The sequence below is a fragment of the Penaeus monodon genome, chromosome 12 (assembly GCF_015228065.2).
Source record: "Penaeus monodon isolate SGIC_2016 chromosome 12, NSTDA_Pmon_1, whole genome shotgun sequence".
Classification (NCBI taxonomy): Eukaryota; Metazoa; Arthropoda; class Malacostraca; order Decapoda; family Penaeidae; genus Penaeus; species Penaeus monodon.
This window is the reverse complement of record NC_051397.1, coordinates 11,087,323-11,111,322: the sequence shown is the minus strand read 5'-3', so window position 1 is coordinate 11,111,322 and position 24,000 is coordinate 11,087,323. Positions and strand designations below refer to the sequence as shown.

General features: G+C 37.1%; 2 protein-coding genes across 9 annotated transcripts in view; one reads left to right on the top strand and one right to left on the bottom strand.

Moving 5' to 3' along the window:
• LOC119579278 (CUGBP Elav-like family member 1) overlaps nucleotides 1-18,883 on the top strand; it is a gene marked incomplete at its 5' end in the record, with an annotated part of 77,316 nt that extends 58,433 nt beyond the window's left edge. For 3 of the 8 annotated variants that reach the window (XM_037927029.1, XM_037927028.1, XM_037927026.1), the window contains 5 exon segments: nucleotides 1,091-1,177; nucleotides 7,856-7,885; nucleotides 9,033-9,254; nucleotides 11,504-11,634; nucleotides 14,331-18,883. In XM_037927029.1, the coding sequence (XP_037782957.1) occupies nucleotides 1,091-1,177; nucleotides 7,856-7,885; nucleotides 9,033-9,254; nucleotides 11,504-11,631 (467 nt within the window). 8 annotated transcript variants of the gene reach the window in all.
• Nucleotides 18,884-19,386: 503 nt separating this feature from the next.
• On the bottom strand, nucleotides 19,387-21,427 carry LOC119579280 (fucose mutarotase-like; the record flags this gene model as incomplete). The annotated part of the gene is given in 2 exon segments (XM_037927035.1): nucleotides 19,387-19,762; nucleotides 21,252-21,427. Coding segments are annotated over 2 exon segments (225 nt in total), but the record flags the coding sequence as incomplete, so codon positions are not given.
• Between the last annotated feature and the right edge of the window lie 2,573 nt (nucleotides 21,428-24,000).

Sequence of the window (24,000 nt, the reverse complement as noted above, 5' to 3'; positions counted from 1 at the left end):
ACACAAATAGAAAAATGCCTCCGTTATGCATTGGGTTAGCGGTGATTCAAGCCCAGTTTCATATTATACCAGTGTAACCTTTTCCAGTGGCAAGGAAAGTACTTCTTGTAATCTGCATTTCTGCCTTTTCCATCAGATGAAAATAATGTCTATAATAGAGTAATGTTAAATTTAATCGATTTTAATTTGTATTCCGATTACATTGTTCTGAGCTAAAAGAAATATTGATTTCTACTTGGTAATAGGAGGAAAGTTGCTCCAGAATTCAAGTAGTTGCTTTTATGAAGTTAATTTTCATTACATAAAGTAACTGTATTATAGAATCTGTGATGATTACTAGCCAGAGTTATGTAGCACCACCCTTTGTTGGTGCGATAAGTCAGAAGTGGATTAGGATGATTAGCTGGATTAAGGCTTTGGAAGGTGTGGGTTAAATTACGCATTCAATAATAGCAGTTCCTTTCTAATATAAATACTGAATATATTAATGAAAAGCAGATGTAATACGGAGGATACGAGAGGTTGATATAGCAGACATCACTGTAAACGAAAGGTGGATGGAATTATTATTTTTGTGACTGACAGTACCTTCTTTCCACTGCTTGATTCCCTCCCTTGACCATTACTACTGGTGCAGTGTGCTTAGCATGTTTTGAATCCGTGTTTAAATAGATTTTTCCCTCAGTGTTTTATAATTGTCGTATACTGTGGTGTATTTAATTGAGCCATAGAGAATAATGCTTTTAAATGCTTTAGCAAACTAAAATTAATAATTTCTGAAGAGTATGCGGTGTTTTATCTGATTGCTCTGTCATCACCAAATACTTACATATTGTAATTAATTAGCACATAACAGGTTGTTTGAGCAAATTTAAAACATTGGCATTGTTTGTGATGTTGTTTGTAACCCTTTTTCTAAGCAGCTGTTCCTACAAGTTCAGCCGACGTAATTTTATGAAAACCTTATTATACATGGCACTGATTTTTTCCACTTTTTTTTCTTCTCGTATTTGCAACCTGCCCCAAGTACAGTATATGTCCGTGTCTGTGTGCGATACTAACGTTGCCGGTGTTGTGTGTCCATGCACAGGGTTGGGTATGAACGTGCAGAACCTAGCGACTCTGGCGGCTATGACAGGGGGCAGCACAACGGGACTTCAGGCTCTCACCCAGCCAGGTATCACACTCCCTTCCTCTCTCTTAGCTTTGGCCGTTCCCTACATTAATGCCCCCGCCCCTTGTTTTTCATTTTATATTTTCTTTGGTGCTGACAAATGTGGCTGAGAGAGTGTCTCTGCATAGGATTTATAGCATACATGATCCAAGTGAGTCGGCCATTCTGTGCACACTAATGGGTATTATTAATCCATGTTCTCATCAAGAGTGATCTACTGACTACCTGGTGTGGTTTTTAAGAGTGATGGAACTGTTTACAATGAACCCCATCAGGTCAATCAGGTCAAAATAATTTGATAACAGATTCTTAGATCTTTTAAAACTGACAAGTACTTTGCTATACTACTATTTCCTTAGATGTTAAAGTTGATTTGCCAGTTGTGACTGTAGAATCGTGGATTAGTATACCACCAGTGTTCAAATAACACTTGGCTTTGTCCTTATATTGCATTGGTTGGCCCGTTATTCCTGTTGTTAAGATATACTGTGCATAGTGTTGCTTTTTTTAAAAATTCAGATTGATGAGGAGTATTGTAGTGACTTTTGTATGCTTGTATATTTGTTTTATTTAAATACAATAGATGATTCAGTACTGTTTTATAAAGAAATTGCTGAAGCACAGTATATATATCAACAAGTCAGAGTGGGATATTTGTAATTTAAACTGTAATATTGTTGCATTGCTAAATCTTTATAAGGTTTGTGTTGGATGAACATGATTTTTTATTGTTTTTTTCTCTCTGCCTTCCAAGGCAAAACCCCTAAAAATTAAAAAAAATTTTTCCTTTTGGAAGAAGGTTTAATTCCCCGGTTTTTGTTTTAAAATCTTTTAATTTTTTTTTTTGCCCCCCCTTTTTCCCATCACCCCCAAATTTAAACTTACTTTTATTTGGTTTGGAAATTTTTTTTTTATTAAACCCCCCCTTTTTAAACCGGGGGGGGGGGGGGGGGGGGGGGGGGGGGGGGGGGTTTTTTTTTTTTTTTTTTTTTTTTTTTTTTTTTTTTTTTTTTTTTTTTTTTTTGGTTTGAACCAAATTTAAAAACCCCCCTTTTTTTTTGGGCCCCATTTGTTTTTGGATTTGTTTTTTCCCTTTTTTTAAAAAATTCCCCAAATTTTTAGGAATTTTTTAAAAAAACCTTTTTATCGGGAAATGATTTTTTTCCAATTTTTTTTTTTTTTAAAATTTGCAAGGCCCCAAGGTTAATAATAAAAGGCCCCGGTGGGATATTTGGGGTTTTTTCCTGACTTTTGGGTTTGAATTGCAAATCTTTATAAAGGGGGGAAAAAGGGAATTTTTTTGGGTTTTTCCCTCCCCCCCCTTTTTTTCCCCTTCCCCAATTTAATCCCCCCCCCTTTTTTCCTTTTTTTTTTTCCTTTTCTCAAGTTTCCCTTTCCTTCTTTTATCCCTCATGGTCCCGGGGTCCCCTTCTTTCCCCTTTCTTTTTCCCCTTTTCCCCTTTCCCCCCCTCTCTTTTTTTTTTTTGGGGCTTTTAAAATTCCCCCTTCTCATCTAAAATTTTTCCTTCTTTCTTTTCTAAAATCTTCTATTTTCTTTTTCCCTTTTTAAAATTTTTTTTTCCCTTTTTCCTTTTCTTTTTCCCCTTTTCTCCTTTTTTGTCCTTTTTTTTTGGGGGTTCCCTTTTTCCTTTTTTTCTTTCCTTCTTTTCTTTTTTTTTCCTTTTTTTCCTTTTGGTTCCTTTTTTTTTTTTTTTTCTTATTCGTCTTTTTTGCTTCCTCCTTTTTCCCTCTTTTGGTCCTTTCCCTTTTTTTCCCTTTAAAATTTCTTTTTTTTTTCCTCTTTTTTTTTTTTTCCCCTCTCCTTTTTTTCTCCTCCCTTCCTCCCCCCCCCCCTCTCTCTCTCTTTTTCCCCCTCCTCTCTCTCCCCTTCCCTCTCTCTCCTTTCCCTCCCCTCCTCTCTCTCCCCTTTTTTCCCTCTCTCTCTCCCCCTTTCTCTCTTCTCCTTTCCTCTCTCCCCTCTCCTTTCCTCTCTCCCTCTCTTTTCTTTTTTTTTTTTCCCTCTCCCTCTCCCCTTTTTTTTCCCTCTTCCCTCTCCCTTTTCCTCTCCCCTTTTTGTCCTTTTTTTCTCTCTCTCCCTTTCCTCTCTCCCCTCCTTTCCCTCTCTCTCTCTCCCCTCTCTCTCTCTCTCTCTCTCCCCCTTCTCTCTCCTTTTTCCTTTTTCCTCTCTCTCTCCCTCCCCGGCCCTTTTTCCCCCCTCTCCCCTCTCCCCTCTTTTTTTCCCTTTCTCCCTCTCCTTCCCCCTCTCTCCTTTCCCTTTCCTCTCTCTCCTTTCCTCTCTCTCCCCTTTCGTCTCTCTCCCCTTTTCCCCCTCCCCCTCCTTTCCTCCCCTCTTTCTTTTCTCTCTCCCCCTTTTTCTCTCTCTCTCCCCCTTTTCTCCTCTCTCCCCTTTTTTCCTCTCTCTCCCCCTTTCCCTCTCTCTCTCCCCTCTCTCCTTCTCCCCTCTCCTCCCCTTTCTCTCTTCCCCTTTTTCCCCTCTCTCTCCCCCTCATCTCTCTCCCTTTTCCTCCCTCTCCTTTCCCTTTCTCTCTCCTCTCTCTCTCTCTCCTTTTCCCCTTTCCTTTTCCCCTCTCTCTCTCTCTCTTCCCTCCTTTCTTTTCTCTCTCCCCCTTTTCCCTCTCTCCCCTCCTCCCTTTCCTCTCTCTCTCTCTCTCTCCTCCTTTCCTCTCTCTTCTCTCTCTTCTCTCCCTCTCTCCTTTCCTCTCTCTCTCTCTCTCTCTCATCTCCCCTCTCCTCTCTCTCTCCCCCTTCCCCCTGGGTCTCTCTCTCTCCCCGTCCTCTTTTCCTTCCCCTCCCCTTCTCTTTTCCCCCTCTCCCCTCTCTCTTCTCTCTCTCTCTCCTCTCTCTCCTCTTCCTCTCTCTCTCTCCTCTCTCCCCTTTTCCTCTCTCTCTCTTTCTTTTTTCCCCCTTTTCTCCCCTCTCTCTTTTCTCTTCTTTCTCTTCTCTCCCCCTTTTCTCCTCCCCTCTCCCCTTTCCTTTTCCCCTCTTTTGTTTTTTTCCCTCTCTCTCTCTCCTTCCTTTCCTCCCCTTTTCCTCCCTCTCTCTCCCCTCTCTCTTCTTTTTCCCTCTTTTCTCTCCTTTCCTTTTCCCTTTTCTCTCTCTCTCTCTCTCCTCTCTTTTCTCTCTCCCTTCTCTCCCCTCTCTCTCCTTCCTCTTTTCTCTCTCTTCCTCCCCTCCCCTCTCTCCTCTCCCCTCTCTCCCCTCCTCGTCTTTTCCTTTCCTCTCTCTCTCTCTTCTCTCTTTCCTTTTCCCCCTTTCCCTCTCTCTCCCCTCTCCCCTTTCTCCCCCTTCTCCCCTTTCTCTCTCTCTCTCCTTCCTTTCCTCTCCCCCTTCTCTCTCTCTCTTTTCTCCTTTTTCTCCTCTCTCTCCTCTCTCCTCCCCTCCTCCCCTTTTTTCCCTCTCTCTCTCTTTTCCCTTCTTTTTCCTCTCTCTCCTTTCCTCCCCTTTTCCCCTCTTTTTCCCCCTCTCTCTTTTTTCCTCCCCCTCTTCTCTCTCTCTCTCTTTTTCCTTTTTCTCTCTCTCTCTCTCTTTTTCTCTCCTCTCTCTCTCTCCCCACCCTTTTTTTCTTTTTCCCCTCTCTCTCTCTCTCCTCCCCTTTTCCCCCTCTCTCCTCATCTCTTCTCCTCTCCCCCCTCCCTTCCTCTCTCTCTCCTCCTCTCGCCCCTCTCTCTCTCTTCCCTTTTTCCCTCTCTCTCTCCCCCTTCCTTTTTCCCCCTCTCTCCCTCTCTTTTCCTCCCCTCCTCTCCTTCCCTTTCCCCCTTTCCTTCCCCTCTCTTCTCCCTTTTCCTCCCCCTCCCCTCCCTCTCTCTTTTTTATTTTCCTCTCTCCTCTCCCCTTTTCCTCCCCCTTTTGGGCTCATTCTCCCTTTTTTCCTTTTCTTCCTTCCTTTCTCCTCTCTTTTCCCCTCTCTCTATCTCTCTCTCTCCCCTCCCCCTCTCTCTCCTCTCCCCTTTCCTCCCCTCTCTCCTCCTCTCCCCCTCTTTCTCTCTCTCTCTCTCCTCTTTCCTCTCCCTCCTCCCCTTCCCTCTCCTCTCTTTTCCCCTTTTTCTTTTCCCTTTTCCCCCTCTCTCTCTTTTTCTCTCTCTCCTCCCTCCTTTTCCTCCTCTCAATTTTCTCCCCTCTCCTCCTCTCTCTCTCCTCCCCTTCTCTCTCTCTCTTTCTCTCTCTCCTCCTTTCCTCTCTCTCTCTCCCCTTCGGCCCCCTTTCCCCCCTTTTTCTTCCCTTTTCCTTTTCCCCTTCTCTCCTCCTCTCTCTGTCTTTTTTCTCTCTCCTCTCCCTCCTCTCTCTCCCCTTCTCCCCCTCCCCCCCCAAAACTCTCGCCCCTTTTCTCTTCTCCCTTCCCCTCTCTCCCCCTTTTCCCCTCTCTCTCTTTCCCTCTCTTTTTTTTCCCCTCTTTTTCCCTCCCCTCCTTTCCTCCTCTCTCTCTTCTCTCTCCCCCCTCTCTCTCTCTCTCCCTTTCTCCTTCTCTTCTCTCTCTCCCCTTCTCTTTTCCCCCTTTTTTTCCCATTCTCTTTCTTTCTCTTTTCCTCTTCTCCTCTCCCCCTTCCCTTTCTTTTTCCCCCTTTTCCTTTTCCTTTTCCCCTTTTTTTCCCTTCCCCCCCCCCCATTCTCTCCTCTCTCTCTCCTTCCGTCCCTCAAACTCTCCCCTTCTCTCTCTCTCCCCTCTCTCCCCTCTCCCCTCTCTTCTCTTTTCCTCTCTCTCTCTCTCTCTCTTCCTTTCCCCCTCTTCTTTCTCTCTCTCTCCCCTTTCCTCTTCCTCTTTCTCTCTCCTTTTCCCTCTCCTCCCTCTCTCCCCTCTCCCCTTCTCTCCCCTCTCTCCTCTCCTTCTCTCTCTCTCCCCCCTCTCCCCTCTCTCCTCATCCTTCCTCTCTCTCCCTCTTTTCTCCCCTTTTCCTTTCCTCTCTCTCCTCCCTCCCCCTCTCCTTCTCTCTCTCCCCCTCTCTCTCCCCCCCCCCCCCCCTTTCTGCTCTCTTTTCTCTCCTTTCTTCCTCTCTCTCTCCTCTCTCTCTTTTTTTTTTCCTTCCTCCTTCTTTTTCCTCCCCTTATCTCTTCTCTCCCTTTCCCTCTCCTCTCTCTTTTTCCTCTTCTCTCTTTTTCCCTCTCTCTCTCCTCTCTTTTCTCCTCTCTCCTCCTCTCCTCCTCCCCCCTCTCTTTTCTCTCTCTCTCCCTCTCTCCTCTCCTCTTTTCTCCCCCTTTCCGCTCTTGCCCCCCTTTTCCCCTCCCCCTTTTTCCCCTCTCTCTCCCTCTTCCCCCCTCTCTTCCCCTTTTCTCCCTCTCTCCAACCTTTTCTCCCTCTCTCTCCCCGTCTCTTTTCTCTCTCCCCCTCTTCTCGTCTCTCCCTTTTTTTCCCTCTCCCCCCTTTTTCCCCTTTTTCCTCTCTCTCTCCCTCTCCTTTTCCTCCCCTTTTCCCCTTCCCCTCCTTTCCTTCTTTTTTCCTTTTTACTTCTCTCCTTTTTCCTCCCCTTCTCCTCTCTCTTCTCCCCTTTTCCTTCCTCTCTCCCTTTTCTCCTCTCTCTTTTTCTCTCCTTTCCCCTCTCTTTTCTTTCTCTTTCTCTTTTTTCCCCTTAACCTCTCTCCCTCCCTTTTCCTTTTCTTTCCTTTTCCCTTTCCCCCCCCCCCCCTCTCCTCTCCCTCTCACCTCCCCCTTTTTCCCTCCCCTCCCCTCTCCTCCCCCTTCCTCCCCTCCCCTCCCCCCTCTCTCTCTCCTCCCTTTTCCCCTTTTTCCTCTCCTCTCTCTCCCCGCCCCTCTCCCCCCTTTTTTTCCTTTTTTTCCTTTTTCCCCCCCCCCCTCTCTCTCTCCCCCTCTTCTCTCCTCTCTTCTCTCCCTCCCCCGTCTCTTTCCCTCTCCTTTCCCCTCTCTTCTCCTCCCCTCCCTCTCCCTCTCTGACTTTCTGTGTGACTCACTCTCTCTCTGTGATTCATTCTCTTTCTCTATTTGCTCTTCCCCACTCTTTTCCCTTTTTCCCTTTTCCCCTTTTCCCCTTTTTTCCTTTTTTTTTCCCCCCCCCCCCCCCCCCCCCTCCCTCCCCCATCTTTTCCCTCTCTCCCCCCTTTCCCAAAATCCTCTTTTCTCTCCCCTCTCCTCCCCCCCTCTTTTTTCGGGACTCCTCTCTCCCCCGTTTCTTTCTCGTCTTTTTCTCCACCAACTCCTCCCCCCTTTCCCTTTCCTTTTTTTCCTTTTCCCCCCCCCCCTCTCTCCTTTTCTCCCTTTTCCTCTCCCCCTCTCTCCCCTCTTCCCTCTGTCCCCCTCTCCTTCTCCTTCCTTTTCTCTCCCCCTCTCTCTCTCTCTCTGCCCACATTTTTTTTTTTCCCCAATGTGGCTTTTTCCCTCTTCCTTTTTACTTTTTGCCACCCTTTTGTATCTTGGGAAATGAAATTTTTTGTAAAAAACCCATAGTTTAAATTATTTTTTTTTATTTTAAAAAATTTTCTTTAGGGAACTGGCAATTGAAAAATTTAAACCCCAAAATCATTTGATTTGGGTTAATTTTTTTTCTTTTGTTAATCTTTTTGTTGCTGTATTACTTGGAATAAAAAAAATTGAAGTTGCCCCTTATGTGTTGGTATGTAGGTTTGTTTTCTCCTTTTAAAAATTGGCATTTGTTTAATTTTGATTGTCCTATCACCCAACTAACTTGTTCTTGCTTTGGGATCTTGTTCCAGTTCTGACGGGGCTGACCTCTTCCTCAAGTGGTAAGTGTGCATGTCTTGGTGCTTGTACTTGTCCATGACATGTATTTCCTCTTGTTCTTTTTGAAGGCTTACTCAAAAGTGACTAATTGCTGATTTTTTTTTCACCTAATGTTATCCATGTTTTTTGTTTTTTTTCTTTAGTATTTCTTTGGGAGGGAGATGGGAGAGGTGACACAGTGTTAAAATATGTTAAGCCTCTTTTAATTGAATGTTTTTATAACTAAATGGTAACATGACTTCTTTATGATTTTGAGAAATGGGATATATAATTTCTGTAAAAGAGACAATTTATTATTTTTGAAAGATGTTTTAAACATCATGAGTAAAGCCAAGTCACTGTTTACTTCTTTTCTTTTTTTTTTCCTTCCCCCCTCCTTTTACTTTTTTTCTTATCTGTTTAATGCCAATGTTATTTTATGTGATACCATTTAGTGCATCTGTTGTAGAAGAGGAGAGATTTCATAATGACTTAAAGGCACAGAAAACATAAGTACATATGCTTGGTTACGAGCTGTTGGAGGAACGTGTGCAAAAAGTTATTGCACCTGACATATTCCATCTTTTCAAGATATTTCAGAGATAAAACATCATTCTTTACAGACGTTGTTAGTAAATTCAAGTGAATTTTTCACAGTTTAAAGGTTTTTCTCTGTCCCTGTTTTTGATGCAATACATCAATATCTGAGACTTTTTAGGTAGATGAATGGTTCATTTATTTTTGCTCTGTTCTGTGCTTATGTATGTTGTATACTTATGGTATGTACGTGTGGGTTTAGGAAGGAGATGGATCGTATGATGGTGATGTTCAGTAAACTTCTCTTCTGGTAAGAAAATCTGCTGCTTCTATACATTATTTTTTATATCATCACTCAAGAAAAATGTGGATAAAAATCACCATAAAAAAAATCTTAACATAAGCAAATCAAGAAAGAGCAGAAAATACGAAATAATAATAATGGAAAAATGTGGTGTTCCCAGATTAGAAAAAAAAAAAGAAAAAAAAGCTAAAGCACATCCTTGAATAAAAGGAACGAGAGACCTCAGCCTTCTAAAGAGGCGCCAAGAGATGAAACAGACGGGCAAACAGAGAGAGAGAGAAAAAGGATTGAATTGAATGGGATCTCAGGAAGGTTCATTGATTTTCCAGGTTTCCCCAACAACGTGACTGCAGCGGCTGGATTGAGCGCATCGTCCTCGTCCAATCCCGCAGGCAAGCAGGTTGAGGGACCTGATGGGGCCAACCTCTTCATATACCATCTGCCACAGGAATTCTCAGACCAGGAGCTCGCCCAAGCGTTCTGGCCATTTGGGAAGGTCATCTCGGCCAAGGTCTTCATAGATAAACAGACAAACCTTTCCAAGTGCTTTGGTAGGTCTATAATGTATGGTGGAGGTGTGATGATGTAAAGGCATTAGGAGGGTTTTTTTTCTTGTTGTGCCATTTTTTTTTTTTTTTTTTATGAGTGGTGTGGTAATTTTTTGTTTTCCTTTTATTTTGTACACTTCATTTAGGGAGATATACTAAACATTTAGATTTTATAGGAACTATATGAAAGAAAAGAAAAGCTCTTGGAGCATATACATTCTCTTGCCCTTCCATTGAAAAGTCTCTCCTCTTAATAGTATAAAATGTGTGTGTTGTTTTTAATGTCCAAGTATGATAATGAAAATATTAATTTCTGTGTCTATGCATTTAAGTAATGAGAACATGTATTCTGTTATTTTACACCTTTTTGTGTATTATATTACTTTATACCTTATCATTAATTAGTGTTTGTTCATACATATTTTTATAGTTCAGTCCTCTGTAAATACTTCCCTTTTATCTAGCTCCTCGTACTCATTTACAAAGTGAGGGGAAGAAAGGACGATACTCTGTTAGTACCTCTCCCTGTAATGGTTGGTCTGGGGTGTCTTGAGTGTGAAGCTCGAGTAATGAAAGTGAGATTAGCACTGCCTGAAAATATAATTTGGGATCTTTCACCATTAAAAGAGAAAAAACAGGGTTAATCATGTGTTAAAGCTAAAGTTTAGTTAGTAATATTAATCTAAAATTCATTGGAAGAAAATGGTGTAATTCTACTCCCATGAATGTATGAAATACTAAGCAGCTTTTATAATCAATATTTGAATGACATAATCACCAGCTCTCTCATTCTGAATTTGTTGGTTACATCTAATGCTAAGATAAATAGAGCAAAATTATTAATTGTTTTCTATTTTTTTCTTTTCTTTTTCTGTTCTATCTCATCACCATTTAGGTATCTATTAAAAGTTCAGTTTCCCAAGACTAATGTAAGACATTATATTTTTAATAGATGTAGTAAGTATCATGGTCATGCTGATTTGTGGAGTCCTTTTGACTTTTTGATGCTTGAGTTCATGCATACATACATAACCCATTCCTTGAATTTTGGGAAGAAAAGTTTCAATTTTTATTCAATAATAATTATAATTGCAATGTTAATAACATGAATAATATTAAAATAAATAAAAATATCTGTTAGATTCAAGGAATGGTGAGATTAGGCAGGCCTAATAATTTGACTTCATAATAGATAACCACTTGTGAAGCCTTTGATGTATAAACATAATTGATAAAACAAACCATAATGGATAGTGCATGTACCTTGGCATTAATGTGATAAGTGGAGATATCAGAACCATATAATATATATATATATATATATATATATATATATATATATATATATATATATATATATATATATATATATATATATATATATATATATAATATTCTATGAATAACTAAAGTTTTATGATATTCTACAAATTTGTATGCATAGATTAACAGAAGTCATTCTTTTAAAGTCATCACATTTATAACAACAGAAAGAATAAATATGATGAGATATTTACACAAAGCCAGTCAGAGTACTGTTCAGATAGCACAAATGTTACTTCAAAATTATATGGACAGCAGTTATGTATGCAAAAAAGGAACAGCAGCAGTTATTAGACATACATATAATGAAACTGTGACACTTGATAAAATTACAAATGATAAAATGGATCACTTCAAAATTATTTTTAGTTTGAGGGTTATAGATCCTTGCAGACAAGATCAAATGAATGCTATAGACAGAAGGTTATGAACTCATTAGGACAAATTTTGTTTCTCAACATTGAATTCTGAAAACTATTAATTGAACAGAGTTGCTGCATCTGGGCCTACAGTTTATAAGGAAAGCATTTTGAAATACACGTTAAACTGATGTATTCATGCTGAATGTCTTGATGACAGTTGGTATAAATAGATTGATAAACATGCACAGAAAACAGACTGAAATAGATGTTTTCTGAATGTTGTAGGAAAAGAAAAGAAAAGGAAAAAGGTACAGTGCATTGCATAGGGAGATTTAACATATTATTTGGGAAGATTTTTCAGCACATTGTAATGTATGAGAAACTTGCATATGCAGTAAAATGTCAAACTGAAATTAAAGAAGAAAATTGATGTTCCTTTGTCAAAGATCTCTCCTGCGATTAGCATGTTTTCTTCATTTGAATCCTTATTTGCTTTGCCATTGAGTTTGTTTTGTGTTTTAGCAGAGAAGCAGGCAGTCTTGTAACCAAAATGACATTCCCTTTCAGGATTTGTATCGTACGACAATGCTCTAGATGCACAGCGGGCAATCCAACACATGAACGGCCAACAGATTGGAAACAAGAGGTTGAAGGTCCAACTGAAGCGATCCAAAACCGACTGCAAGCCATACTAACAGGTACCTTTCTGTGTGATTGGAGATTTGCGTGTAGTGAAATACAGCTAGTTCCATTACATCTTTAGTATTTATTTTTTTTTCTTATCTTTTCTTTAAAACTTGGAGGTCATATTTTTCCCCTTCATTTAGGGATGTAAGATCTGTTCTGACTGATGGATTCCTCCTGAAAGATTCTGACATATTCTGACAATCGGAAAGAAAGCAAGTCTGTGGTCAATTCTTAGATGCAAAAGTAGATTTTACTCAGCTTAGGCAAGAGAAAATCTTTAGCGTGTAATGGAAATAGCACTCACAATACTCTTGTTCAGGGATAGTTTTCTTGGGTATGTTTTGGAAACTAAAAAGTAAATGAATAAAAAGATAAGCAATTTGTCTGAAATGTTTTGTGGAGTTGTATTCATATATTATTGTGTACAAATATACGTCCCTCTAAAAGTCTTTCAGGCAGTGTAGCACTGTAAGTAATGTTGAAGCTTACTAGCCTATTGATATTGTAAATGTCTACTGAAGTGATGTTTTTATGGATTTTTATGGTAGACAAACAATTATGAGTCATTAGTTGCAGGTAGAATTGATCTGCAACTTATCACCTTTCATAGTTGTACAACATATGATCAGTACATGAAAAACAAGAAAAGATACTCAGGTTTATATTGACGTAAGAGAATCATGCCAGGTTTTATTTTGATAGACTTTCTCTTTTGTTGTTTTCAATAATAAAAAAAGGATAATGGAACCACAATTTTGACAAGCAAACCTGTAAACTGCACCTTGAGGATAATATCAAACTACAATGATCAAAGCCTTATAATGGAGTACAGAAGACTTTGTGTAGTTTTAAGACTCTTAATTGATTGTATAAACCTACCAGAGAACAGGGTGTTCATGTGTACTTGTTCAGACTGCTCAAAGGCTCTGTGATACCTCTGGTGTTGTGGCTCCAGTGTTTATATCATATATTTTTTGACATATTTATTACAATTGAATATTATGTTTTGTTTCTATGTTATTGGTTGACTTCAGTGAGGTCTCTTTGTAGTTTGACTTCAAGAGATGATTATCAGGTATTTGAATGTTTGTCTGTTAATGCAGATGAGCTGTAATTGCTGTCTTCTATTATGCCTTATGCTGTTCATGGGAAGGAGAATCACATTTTGTACTGTACTAGAGCAATTCAGAGTTTTCAAGTACCGTAACTGTGAGTCTTGTCTCCAACTGCCAGTTTAATGTGAACGTGGCTCTTAGAAGTCTAACAAAGACAAATTTACAGTGTGTAGATTGGAATTTGTAATTTCACAATTGTCATAGAAATACTAAAAGATTAACATTTTAAACAGTAGGTAATTTAGAAAGCTTATCTTAACATTCAATACTGTGGTTGTGCAAGAGCTCAAAATTATCTTATAGTAAACTATGTACCCAGAATATTGTATGAGATATATTTTATTTTCAGTCATATATAATTTTATATTTTTTCAGGGAAATCTAATGCATTGTGATTGTTAATTGTGGTAGGTTATTTTTGTTTATGTGGACTATCTGACTATCAGTACAATTGGAAAGCTTGTCCTAGTGTGATAATTTCAAATTACAGATGAAACAGATTGCCTTAATCTTCAATCACATACACATAAATCTACAAAAACAACTTAGAACACTGACCACATCGCAGTAGATTCTTTCGTTCAATTTATCATTAAGAAGAGCTTCACAAACAGGTAGATGTTGTCGTGCCAAATGAAAAACGTTGAGGAACTTCTCTGTGTGTTTGAGAAGATTTCAAAGTTAAGAAAACTAACAGGGTATCTAAAATGCGAATTAGTTTATAGTTTCCATATACTATATACTCTACATGTATGTTTCTATAAGAGCACTGTCAGTCCCTTTTGATAAACTGTCTACTAATTTCCCTCTGCAAGATACAAAATGGTCAGCTGTAATATACATCTAGTCAAGATATAAATATTAGCTTCCTTATAGTTTATAGTTGTAGTAAAGTGGTTACTAGTGCTTTCAACACTTCCTTCATTTTGATTTTGTAATGTGATAATTCAGTTGTTCCTTTTGATTCAGATATTTGCTTGTGTAATTTTTGTTCCTAATGTTCCAAAGACTAAGTTGCTCATACAATGTTTGTAGTTTCCCAGTCACTGGCAGATGAAAAGAATGCAGTCATGAGTGTATTCTGTGTTAGTGATCACTGTTTTTGTAATGTAAGAAGCTACTGCTGTTTTTTATGGCCAATGTGTTTTTTCTTTCTTTTTTAATGTCATTCCCAGCAGTTAAGGATGTACTCTGTTCATGCTCTATATCTGTGATTGTTGCAGTTTATCCCCTCTTGTATGTTGACATGGATGTTCAAAATTACACTTATAGGTCTCCAACACATCATGACTGAATGTATAGTGACATTCTGGTGATGTATATTGTCTGCAACACCTCACACCACATGCAATTAATGATTTTGTGAAACGCTGTGCGCAGTTTAATTGTCTTGTTTGCTGTGCATGCATACAGTCACCAAAACCACATATGTGATACATTTTCTGCTAGTCAGAGGACACATTCCAACTTGAATCATTTCAGAAAAAAAGTCCTTAGGATAAGAATCAACTTCGTGTTGCATGATTCCTCAAAATGTTTGGTTTTGTGCAATGACTTATACGTGTTTTTCTTTTTTTCCGTTGGCGACCTAGATGCCATGTTGTGCTGTTCTGCCCCGTGCCCCGTATTGCCTGCCGTCCGTATAACAGTGTCTACGTCCTTCTCCCATCTTCGTAGCACGTCTCATGCGTACGTATGTATACGTATGTGTATGCCATGTGGTTGTATACACTGTGCAGCTGCTATAAAGTCACTGGAGCTAGCAGATGACGCCTGTCATCAAATCTGTCAGCACACATAAATATTTAGGCTACCACTGTATCCTCAGCAGTGCTCCTTTTCAACACATGTTTGATATTGACAAGTCACCTCACCAAAAGACTAATCTCTGTACAAACCAAAAATGTCTATTACATAACATACATTTTTAATAGTTGTTTACTTTAGGAGTAAATACTGTATACTGTCTTTTTATCAATTTTTACTAGATGATTCATACATAAAAGGAGATGGTTAAAAGTCATTTCTGTAAAATATTAACTGTCCAGTATGTATTTGATATTGGTGAGTGAAACTCCTTAGAGTTGATGGTAGCTACCTGCACAACATTTTTCCATTTTCAGAAAATAGTTTGTTTCCTAATTCATGTTCAGTTCCTTTAAAGGCAAAATCAAGATTTTCTATGGAATGGACGTTAGTTCCATATATTTTGGTAGGAATTGTACATGGCAGCTTCACAATTTCATACATAAACTAAGATAAATGATATCCTTATGTACTTATTATGTGCCATGGCTTCTTGAAACATGTAAACACTAAATATTGTGTTTTTAGATATATATTTCATGGAATACATGTTTTGTAAATGTGCTATTAAATCTGGATGCATGCTTATAATATTCAAATATTGTCTTGTACTTTAATGTACTGCACAAAATGATTATTGATTTTATCGGTACAAAAGTGACAAACTTTTGTATATTGATTATAATCCAAGGTCATATTTTTATAGCAGTCTTTGCATTGCTGATTTAGGACATTGATCAGTGTCTGTTTTCAAGAGTATTTAGATTTTAGGGTGAAAAATCTTCCAGTCACTTCAGCTCTCATAGATGTCAGGTATGTGGGTGTAAGAATGCTAAAATATAACAAGAACTTATCATGGTTAGTGAGAATGTAATGAACATTTATTACGAGTCAGGTAACATAAATCCAATTCTGTGAAGAAATGTGATACCATGTTTCCAGTAGAATACTGATAGGAATGCAAATTGATTGAAAGCGTTGTATTTGATATATTATTTGTTCAAGTATGAAGATATGTTTATTTCGTTAACTGTTTGTTCTATGGTAGGTACAGTATTAAAGTCATCACGTTAAATTCTTGAGAAATGATTAATTAGATTTTAGTGTTCTTACTTCATGAACTTGGCTAGAGAGTTTCTGAGGATACCTCCATGCGTCAGGGGTCAGAAGCGGAAAGTAGCCAAGTAGTGGCCATATTGGGCAAAGACGTCAACTAGTCTATTATTGAGGGTTTTCAAAAAGGGTAAATCCACCTTAAGCTGTACGGCTTCTTTTCAGCCCTTTCATGCAGTGCATTGATTCAAGCAGTACAGATTAAGTGGGATTGATTCTGAATTATAAACTACTATCTCTGTGGGTGATTGAAGAGTAATGCAGAATCAACTCTCTTCCTGGTTCATTCACATGATTACCTCCTGTAATTTAACATTGAAGAAAGTCAGCTTAAACATTAACCTCCAACACCCAGGAGAATATTTGCCATACTCCACAGGTTGGAGGATTGGCTATAAACCTGGTTTTATCAGGCAATATGGAATTCGAGGCTTGTTACTATGAAAGACACTAGGTAGCAGGTCGGTGTGATTTCAGACAGGCATTTATATCTGTCTGGCTCATAGCCCTAGGCTAACCAAAGACTATGAAAATGTGTTTGTCTGTGTTTATTGTACCCAAGCCATGGTATCGAAAGGGTGTACAACCCATTAAACCTCGTCACTGCTACGTCTGTTTGCCGGAAATGGAGTTATACATGTTATTTATTAAAAACTGGTATGTTGATGTTATTCAGTGTCTCCTCTGTTTCTTTTTCCAGTTTTATTGACTGATGTGGGGTGTTCAAATTTGGAATGTAAGGCTGATAATTCACTCGCCAAAAGGTCAATGCCATCTCTGTGCCTTTATTTTACATTGCTTACATTTGTGCTTATATTGCAGCTATGGGAAGCAAGTCTTAAGTTCCACTAAAGAGTCTAAGAGAGACATTTGAAGATGCCCTGTTACATTATAGGAGAGCTTTCATGTGTAGGTGGATGTGCTATTTAATGTAGTTGTGTTAAAAAAAAAGATATATATAGAGGTAGGTATAGTGGGAAGTTATTGATTTATTTGATTACGTGGTTTTGATTAGTGTTGTATTCAGCAGTAAATATGGTAAATATATATTCAATGTATCTAATGTGTTCTGTTGGGTTTGTTTCAAAGATTCATTATGTATGCATGTAGTCATTAGTTGTTTGGTTTTTCTTTGATTTCAACAAGTTGTGTAATTAAATCCTCATTGTAACATGTTACCTTTGTAGGCTCCAATCTTCTGGTTCTGTTTTATGGTGTGATTCACCACTGATTATGTAGGATGTTGGATTTATTTGGAGTTCACAGAAGACATCTTACCTAACAGTTGAGAATTGTGCACATCTTTATTAACTTGCAAGAGTTTCTGGTGAATTTGTATCCCAAATGTAAGGTTAGGTGTCTTTAATTTTCTATGTATGCCTATAGGAAGATGGTCCCATTTCTTTAGTGTGTTGTATTCTTCTGCTTTTGTTAACTTACCGCGTGGCTACAAGATTTCTTGAGATAGGGGAAGTATTTAAATAACTGCAGTTCCAGAGTAGTTCAGTATGAATTACTTTATCCCTGTTCTATATCTTGACTCCTCAGTGAATTGCTGAAGTAGATATTTTCTTTGAATAGTGAAATTATGTGTTTCCAAAGAAATTAGGCTTGGTAATTAATATTTTAATATGTCCTGAAGATGGTAAGTCAAGTTTATGAAAAGAAGAGAAATTTCCAGCATATAGTTTTATTAATAAGTCATCAGTTTTGAAATGCAAATATATATTTATAATCCATATATATTTGACACATAGTGAATGTATTATAAATGGTATTATATGTACTACTTCCCCTCCTCATAAGAGTGATGTCGTTCGCTCTTTGTTTCTTGCAGCAGTTACCATTAAGCTACCTGTACTCAGGAAAGATTCTCACTAGAGAGTCGTTGTCCTGTCCCTATTAGCCAGAGGACTAACATTCAGAGGAGATATGTGATTTTTGAGTCATTGCCACACCAATATGTGTAATTATTGTTCATGTCATACAAGGTATTTCTCCATTGATAATGGAAACTTATATTCATGTCAGTGGAAACCCTGTTCACAACCTATAACTTCATGCTGGATGCCAAAAGCATGCCTCCCCCCCCCCCCATTTCAGGCTCTGATATGTACTGTGATTTAAGGACACTGAATGTGCAAATGTGTAATTGTTTTGCTTTGTATTGGTATGTTAGGAAAGCCGAACTTCTCCAAATTGTCTAATAGAAGCTTCGTTACGGTTGCTGTTACATGTAAAGCATTTTCATATGCACAAATGTTTCAGGTTATGAAGTCTGGTGACATGTGAAAAACTGCCACCACAAATGTCACGTTATTGCAACTGAAGGTATTGGTCAAGTGGTTATCTGTTTCCTATTTACTTTCTCTAACTCCTCATGTTGTGAATTGGTTGTGTAGGGCTTTGAAATGTATGTTCAGTGCCTGTTTGGGGAGATTTAGAAGAGTATTGTCTTCTTGCACACTCCTCTATAATTTTTACCCAGCCTGCAGTTTAAGGAATATGGAAGGTATAAATTTATAATTCCTCACTAGGCAAAGCTATAATAAATTTTTTGTTTGCTGTGAAGACAGGTAATAAGAAAGAAACACTATATTATTATCAGGGTTTAATTTTTTATTTTTTCACTGATATTGAAATATCAATTAAAATACACTTGCATTTAGACATAAAATTAATTACCTTTGCATACCTGAACACTCACATAAGTTGCATGAGCAATGCATAGGCATGTATGCATGTTCACAAGCCTATGGGCATGTGTACCCACAGGCAAGTACACACACACACATACACACACATGCACAGGCATATGCACATGCACAGGCATATGCACAGGCATATGCACATGCACATGCACATACACATGCACATACACATGCACAGACACATGCTCAGACACATGCTCACAAACATGCACACAAACATGCACATGCGCACACACACACACTCACTCACACTCACACTCACACTCACACTCACACTCACACTCTCACTCACTCACTCACTCACTTAATCACAAAATCTGTCACAGTAGTTTTTCTATATTTTTTAGCAGAACAAGAAAGTTTATATAATTTCTATTTTGGATTTACCACTGTGCAAGAAGACAATACCTGTCATGTGAGTAGCTGTAATTTTCTACTTCCAAGCAGCCAACCCGTAATTTTGTAATGAAATGTACAAGGATATAGCAGCAGAAGAATAAAGTATTTTCAAAGGATTTTTCTTATTTATTACCCCAATCTGTCCCCTTAATACTTACTAGGAATCAACTCAGTTAAACCATACAAAAGAAATTTAAAAAGTAGAGGGATTCATAAAATTTACTTATAGCAATAATAAGAAAAGCTGAAAATAAGATTTAAAATACCAAGGAAATAAAAACTGCCACAATTGGGTAGCATTCCAAAGAAATATATGCATACCAACAACAAGAGGTTTACAGTGGTATGGACTAATCATTTGTTACCTCCCATGTCTACAGAAAATGAGGTGAAGTAAGTGTTACATGGAAAATACTACGGCATATCAAAATGCTTGGGAAAGAAATGTAACAAATTTCCTTAGTATACACATGCAAGGCAGTTATCTATTCAACATTTATGATTACATTCAAAAAGCAAGGGAATGTAATACCACCACAATGACATTTTATTCTCAGGATAACTTCCTGACCAAAACTCAGGGCCTTAATTATAAATCAAAGGGCCAATAAAGAAAAGGTTTTAGTTGCTTGTTTATTTATCATAATAGTGTAGTGCCAAAATCATTTTTGTTATTCGGCATAGCTTCCAGAACAGATATGTACAATAAATTCTATTATTCAAAGAATACACTGCAAAAAATGAAAAAGTGACAAACTATCCTGCTTTTTTTTTTGGTTAATTTGTCACAAGCTTTTTCAAAATACTGAAGTTAATATCTTGTGCAATACCTACTTTATTTAACAAAAGCTATAATTCAAAGTACAACTTTTAAGACTCAGAAGGAGAGCTATGGTGATGTTTTGGGAGAGGCTAACTACATTTTCCAGGTAAGTACATGTGGTGATTAGCAGACTCCTCGTTTCAGGAGAATGTTGGCATAAGCTGCAGTTTCTCTAAAAAAGAAAAGAAAAATATATTTTACTGTACTGAATCATGCTAAATAATATTACTGGGTTACTACTGGGTTATGGACTCCTCAGCACATTTCTACTTCTCATCTATATTTGGCTTCAGCTTTGTGATGCTTTTGTAGAAAATGAAAGTTAATGAAAAGATAAACACTTACAGTTTGAGATTTATGAGAATGAAGAGATGGGACAAAGTAGTCCATTATGTTTAGAACAGTCTGCACTTACAGTCTGTGGACTCTGTGATAATAGTCTACAAAGTGTGGTGTCACACATGTCATTACTATTAGGCTGGAAGCTACATTTCTTTCTTCTCTGATCCCTCTTCCCCGTCAGTACCTTCCACTGATGCATCTACTTATTACATATGAAAATGAGACTACAGATTTTGTAGCCTCATCTTTTTCTGTTAATAATCACCTGTTTTCTCAACAAAGGCTTCTGCTGAATCTTCCATTTATAATTATAAAAACAAATTTCTAAGAAGAAAGAGTGAAATTCCATGGCCTCTTTATGTAACAACCTTACACTGTTTCTGTCGCTTCCCTCCATTCTTGATTTTGCCTAACATCTAAAGCTATTTCCTCTTCAAAAAATCTAATCTCACTGGTTTGCAAATTTCATTACTGATTGTAACACTACACATGCACACACTGCTTTATCTGCATCAAAATTCTACCCCAAGTATTCATTCCGGCAATAAACTCATCTAATTCATAGGAAACCTTTTTTGCCTATACTTCCCTCCAAAGCAATCTTCATATAATTTCCTAATTCTTATATTAAACATCATGCACTCCTTACCAGTCACAAATAATGTTTCCATAAAACCCATTTGACAAATGTTATTTTTTTTAAACTATATTGTTCCTCATTTCTACAGTAATCTTAATGAAAGTTTAACCACCATCCCCAATCTTTTAAAAACTCACAACTGAGTATAATCGTAATGATCCAATTTTAATGATGATTCACTAATTTTTCCCTTTTCACTAAGCCAAGTAATACATATACAAAGCTGGGACTGATGCTTCGGAGACTTTGATCATGCTTGATTCTGAACAACTCTAGTCATTAAGATTCTTGCTTTTGTCTATGGCTCTATGCCAAGCATATCCAATGAGAACATTCCAAGTCAGGTAAAAAGAATTTAAACTCAATGAGAGGTAAAACTAAACAAGTCTCTGTTTCCAATAAGACATCAGGGTCAGGGGATTGTACTTTATCTGACCCACAGCCTTCTACTAAGTCTACATCATAAGAAGACTACCAACCCAAGTTATCACTGAAAAAGGAATCTGGAATTACTTGCCACATACATCTAGACTTCTATGGGAGAAACTCAAATAGGGTCAAAGAATAAAACACTACATGACAACAACTAAAACATTACTTGCCCAGTAACAATAAAATGGATTATTCCTTAATTTCCTCCCATCCCTAAAGAAAGATCTTGAAAAGCCTTCAGACGTACCCTGTGTGGATGATGGCATAAACTTTCTTGGCTCTCTCATAGAACTCGAAGCGCTCCACCTTCTCAAAGCTGACCGGTGCAGATTCATGTTTGTCACAAATCTTACGGTACTCATCCCATACCGGCACTTGGAAACCCTTTGTCTTGTCTCCATCAGTCAGGTCCATCAGCTGAACCTATAAATTGGATGAACTTTTAGCTTATTTTACGACAGAAAAGATAAGGTCTTCAATTTATTTTATCAAGACATTTGAGAGAGAAAGTGAGAACGAGAGTTAGAGAGATAAAGATAGAGAGATAGATATATATATATATATGTTATATATATATATATATATAGAGATATTAATATAGATATTAAAAATATTATATATATATAAAATATATATTATATTTTATATATATATAAAATATATATATATATATTATATATATTATATATATAATATAATATATTTAATATAATTATAAAATTATATTATATATATATATATATTTTTAAAAGATATATATTATATATATCTATATATAAATTTTATATATTTTATATATATATATATTATTATATTATTTATTATATTTTATTAGTATATATATATATATATATATAGTATAATATTTTATCTATATTATATATTATATATATATTTTATATCTTATTTTTATAATATATATTATATATATCATATATATAATCTATATATATATTTCTATATTTATATATCTCTTATATAATATATCTATCTTTTATTATTTTTAATTATCTATTTATTATATTCTTTATTATCTATATTCATATTTCTATTATTATTATCTTATTTTTTTTTTTTTTTTTTTTTTTTTTTTTTTTTTTTTTTTTTTTTTTTTTTTATTTTTTTTTTTTTAATTTTATTTTTATTTTTTTATTTTTTTTTTTCTTTATTTTTTTTTTTATATTTTTTTTTTTTTTTTTTATTTTTTTTTTTTTTTTTTTTTTTTTTTTTTTTTTTTTTTTTTTTTTTTTTTTTTTTTTTTTTTTTTGTTTTTTTCTTTTTCTTTTTTTTTTTTTCTTTATTTATCTCCCCCCCCCCCCCCCCCCCCCCCCCCCCCCCCCCCCCCCCCCCCCCCCCCCCCCCCCCCCCCCCCCCCCCCCCCCCCCCCCCCCCCCCCCCCCCCCCCCCCCCCCCCCCCCCCCCCCCCCCCCCCCCCCCCCCCCCCCCCCCCCCCCCCCCCCCCCCCCCCCCCCCCCCCCCCCCCCCCCCCCCCCCCCCCCCCCCCCCCCCCCCCCCCCCCCCCCCCCCCCCCCCCCCCCCCCCCCCCCTTTTTTTTTTTTTTTTTTTTTTTTTTTTTTTTTTTTTTTCCCCCCTTTTTTTTTTTTCCCCCATTTTTTTTTTTTTTTATAAAAACCCCCCCTTGCCCCCCTTTTCTTTTCCTTTATTATTATTTAAAACTTTATTTATACTCATTATATCTTATCTATCTATATACTTATATATTTATTTATAATATTATATAAATATTATATAAAATTACATTTATACTACTTATATATATTTTAACATTCTTTATTATACTATTATCTTATACCCATTTTTTATAATATAATATATATAATAATAATATTTTCCCCTTATATTTACTTATATATATATCTATATATCATCTTATTATATTTATTACCATTATATATTATATATATATATATATTAATATATATCAAAATTTTTATATATATATTATATATATTTATATTCTATTTTTTTTTTTTTTTTTTTTTTCTTATATTGGTTTTGTTTTTGTTTTTGTTTTTTATGTTATATTATTTTTACTATGTTTTTTTTTTTATTTCTTTTATTTTCTTTTTATTTTATTCTTATTTTTTTTTCTTTCTTTATTTTATCTTTGTTTTTTCTTTTCTTTTCTTTCTTTTTTTTTTTTTTTTTTATTTCTCTTTTTATCTTCTTTACTTTTATATCTTTATATTTTTTTTTTTTTATTTTTTTTTTTTTTTCTTTCTTTATTATTTTTTTCTCTTTTTTTTCTTATTTTTATTTTCCTATTCCTTCTTTTTTTAATTTTAAACCTTTTATCTATTTCCCCCACACCCACCTTTAATTTTAAATTTTTTATTTCTTTCTTTTATATTTTTAAAAACCCCCAAACCCTAAAAAAAATTTTTTTTTTCCCGAATTAAAAAAGATGCGAGAGGCGGGCTGGGGCAGGCGAAAGGGGGAAGGAGATGGAAAGGGGGAGTGAGGAAGGGCCGGGCGGAGAGAGGGCGTGAGGTGGCGAAGCCGGGCTGGGGGGGGAGGGGGCGGCGGGCGGGGGCGGAGGGGGGGAGAGGGGAAAGGGGCAGAGAGGGGGCGGAGAGACATAAGAGGGAGCGAGAGAGAACGATGAGAAGGAGAGACACAGTAGAGCAGAGAGCGAGAGGACGGGAAGAAGAGAAGAGGGGGAAAAAAAAAAAAAATTTGATTGTTGCACTGGCATACATTCTCAAGGATCAAAATTTTTTGTTGGATTTCGAAAGAAAAAGTTGGGGCGTTTCTCCTTATCCTACATTTTATTATCCTTAAACTTTGTCTTACAGAAAAACATATTTAAAATTTTTGGAAACTTTTTTATTACATATGTGATGTGATGGTGTGAGTAAGTGTGACGTGCGTTGGTGTTTAGTGGTTTGGGGTGGGTGGTGGTGTGTTTGGTTGTTGTTGTGTGGTGTGGGGGTGGTTGTGTGTGTGTTGTGTGTGTTTGTGTTGGTGTGTTTGTT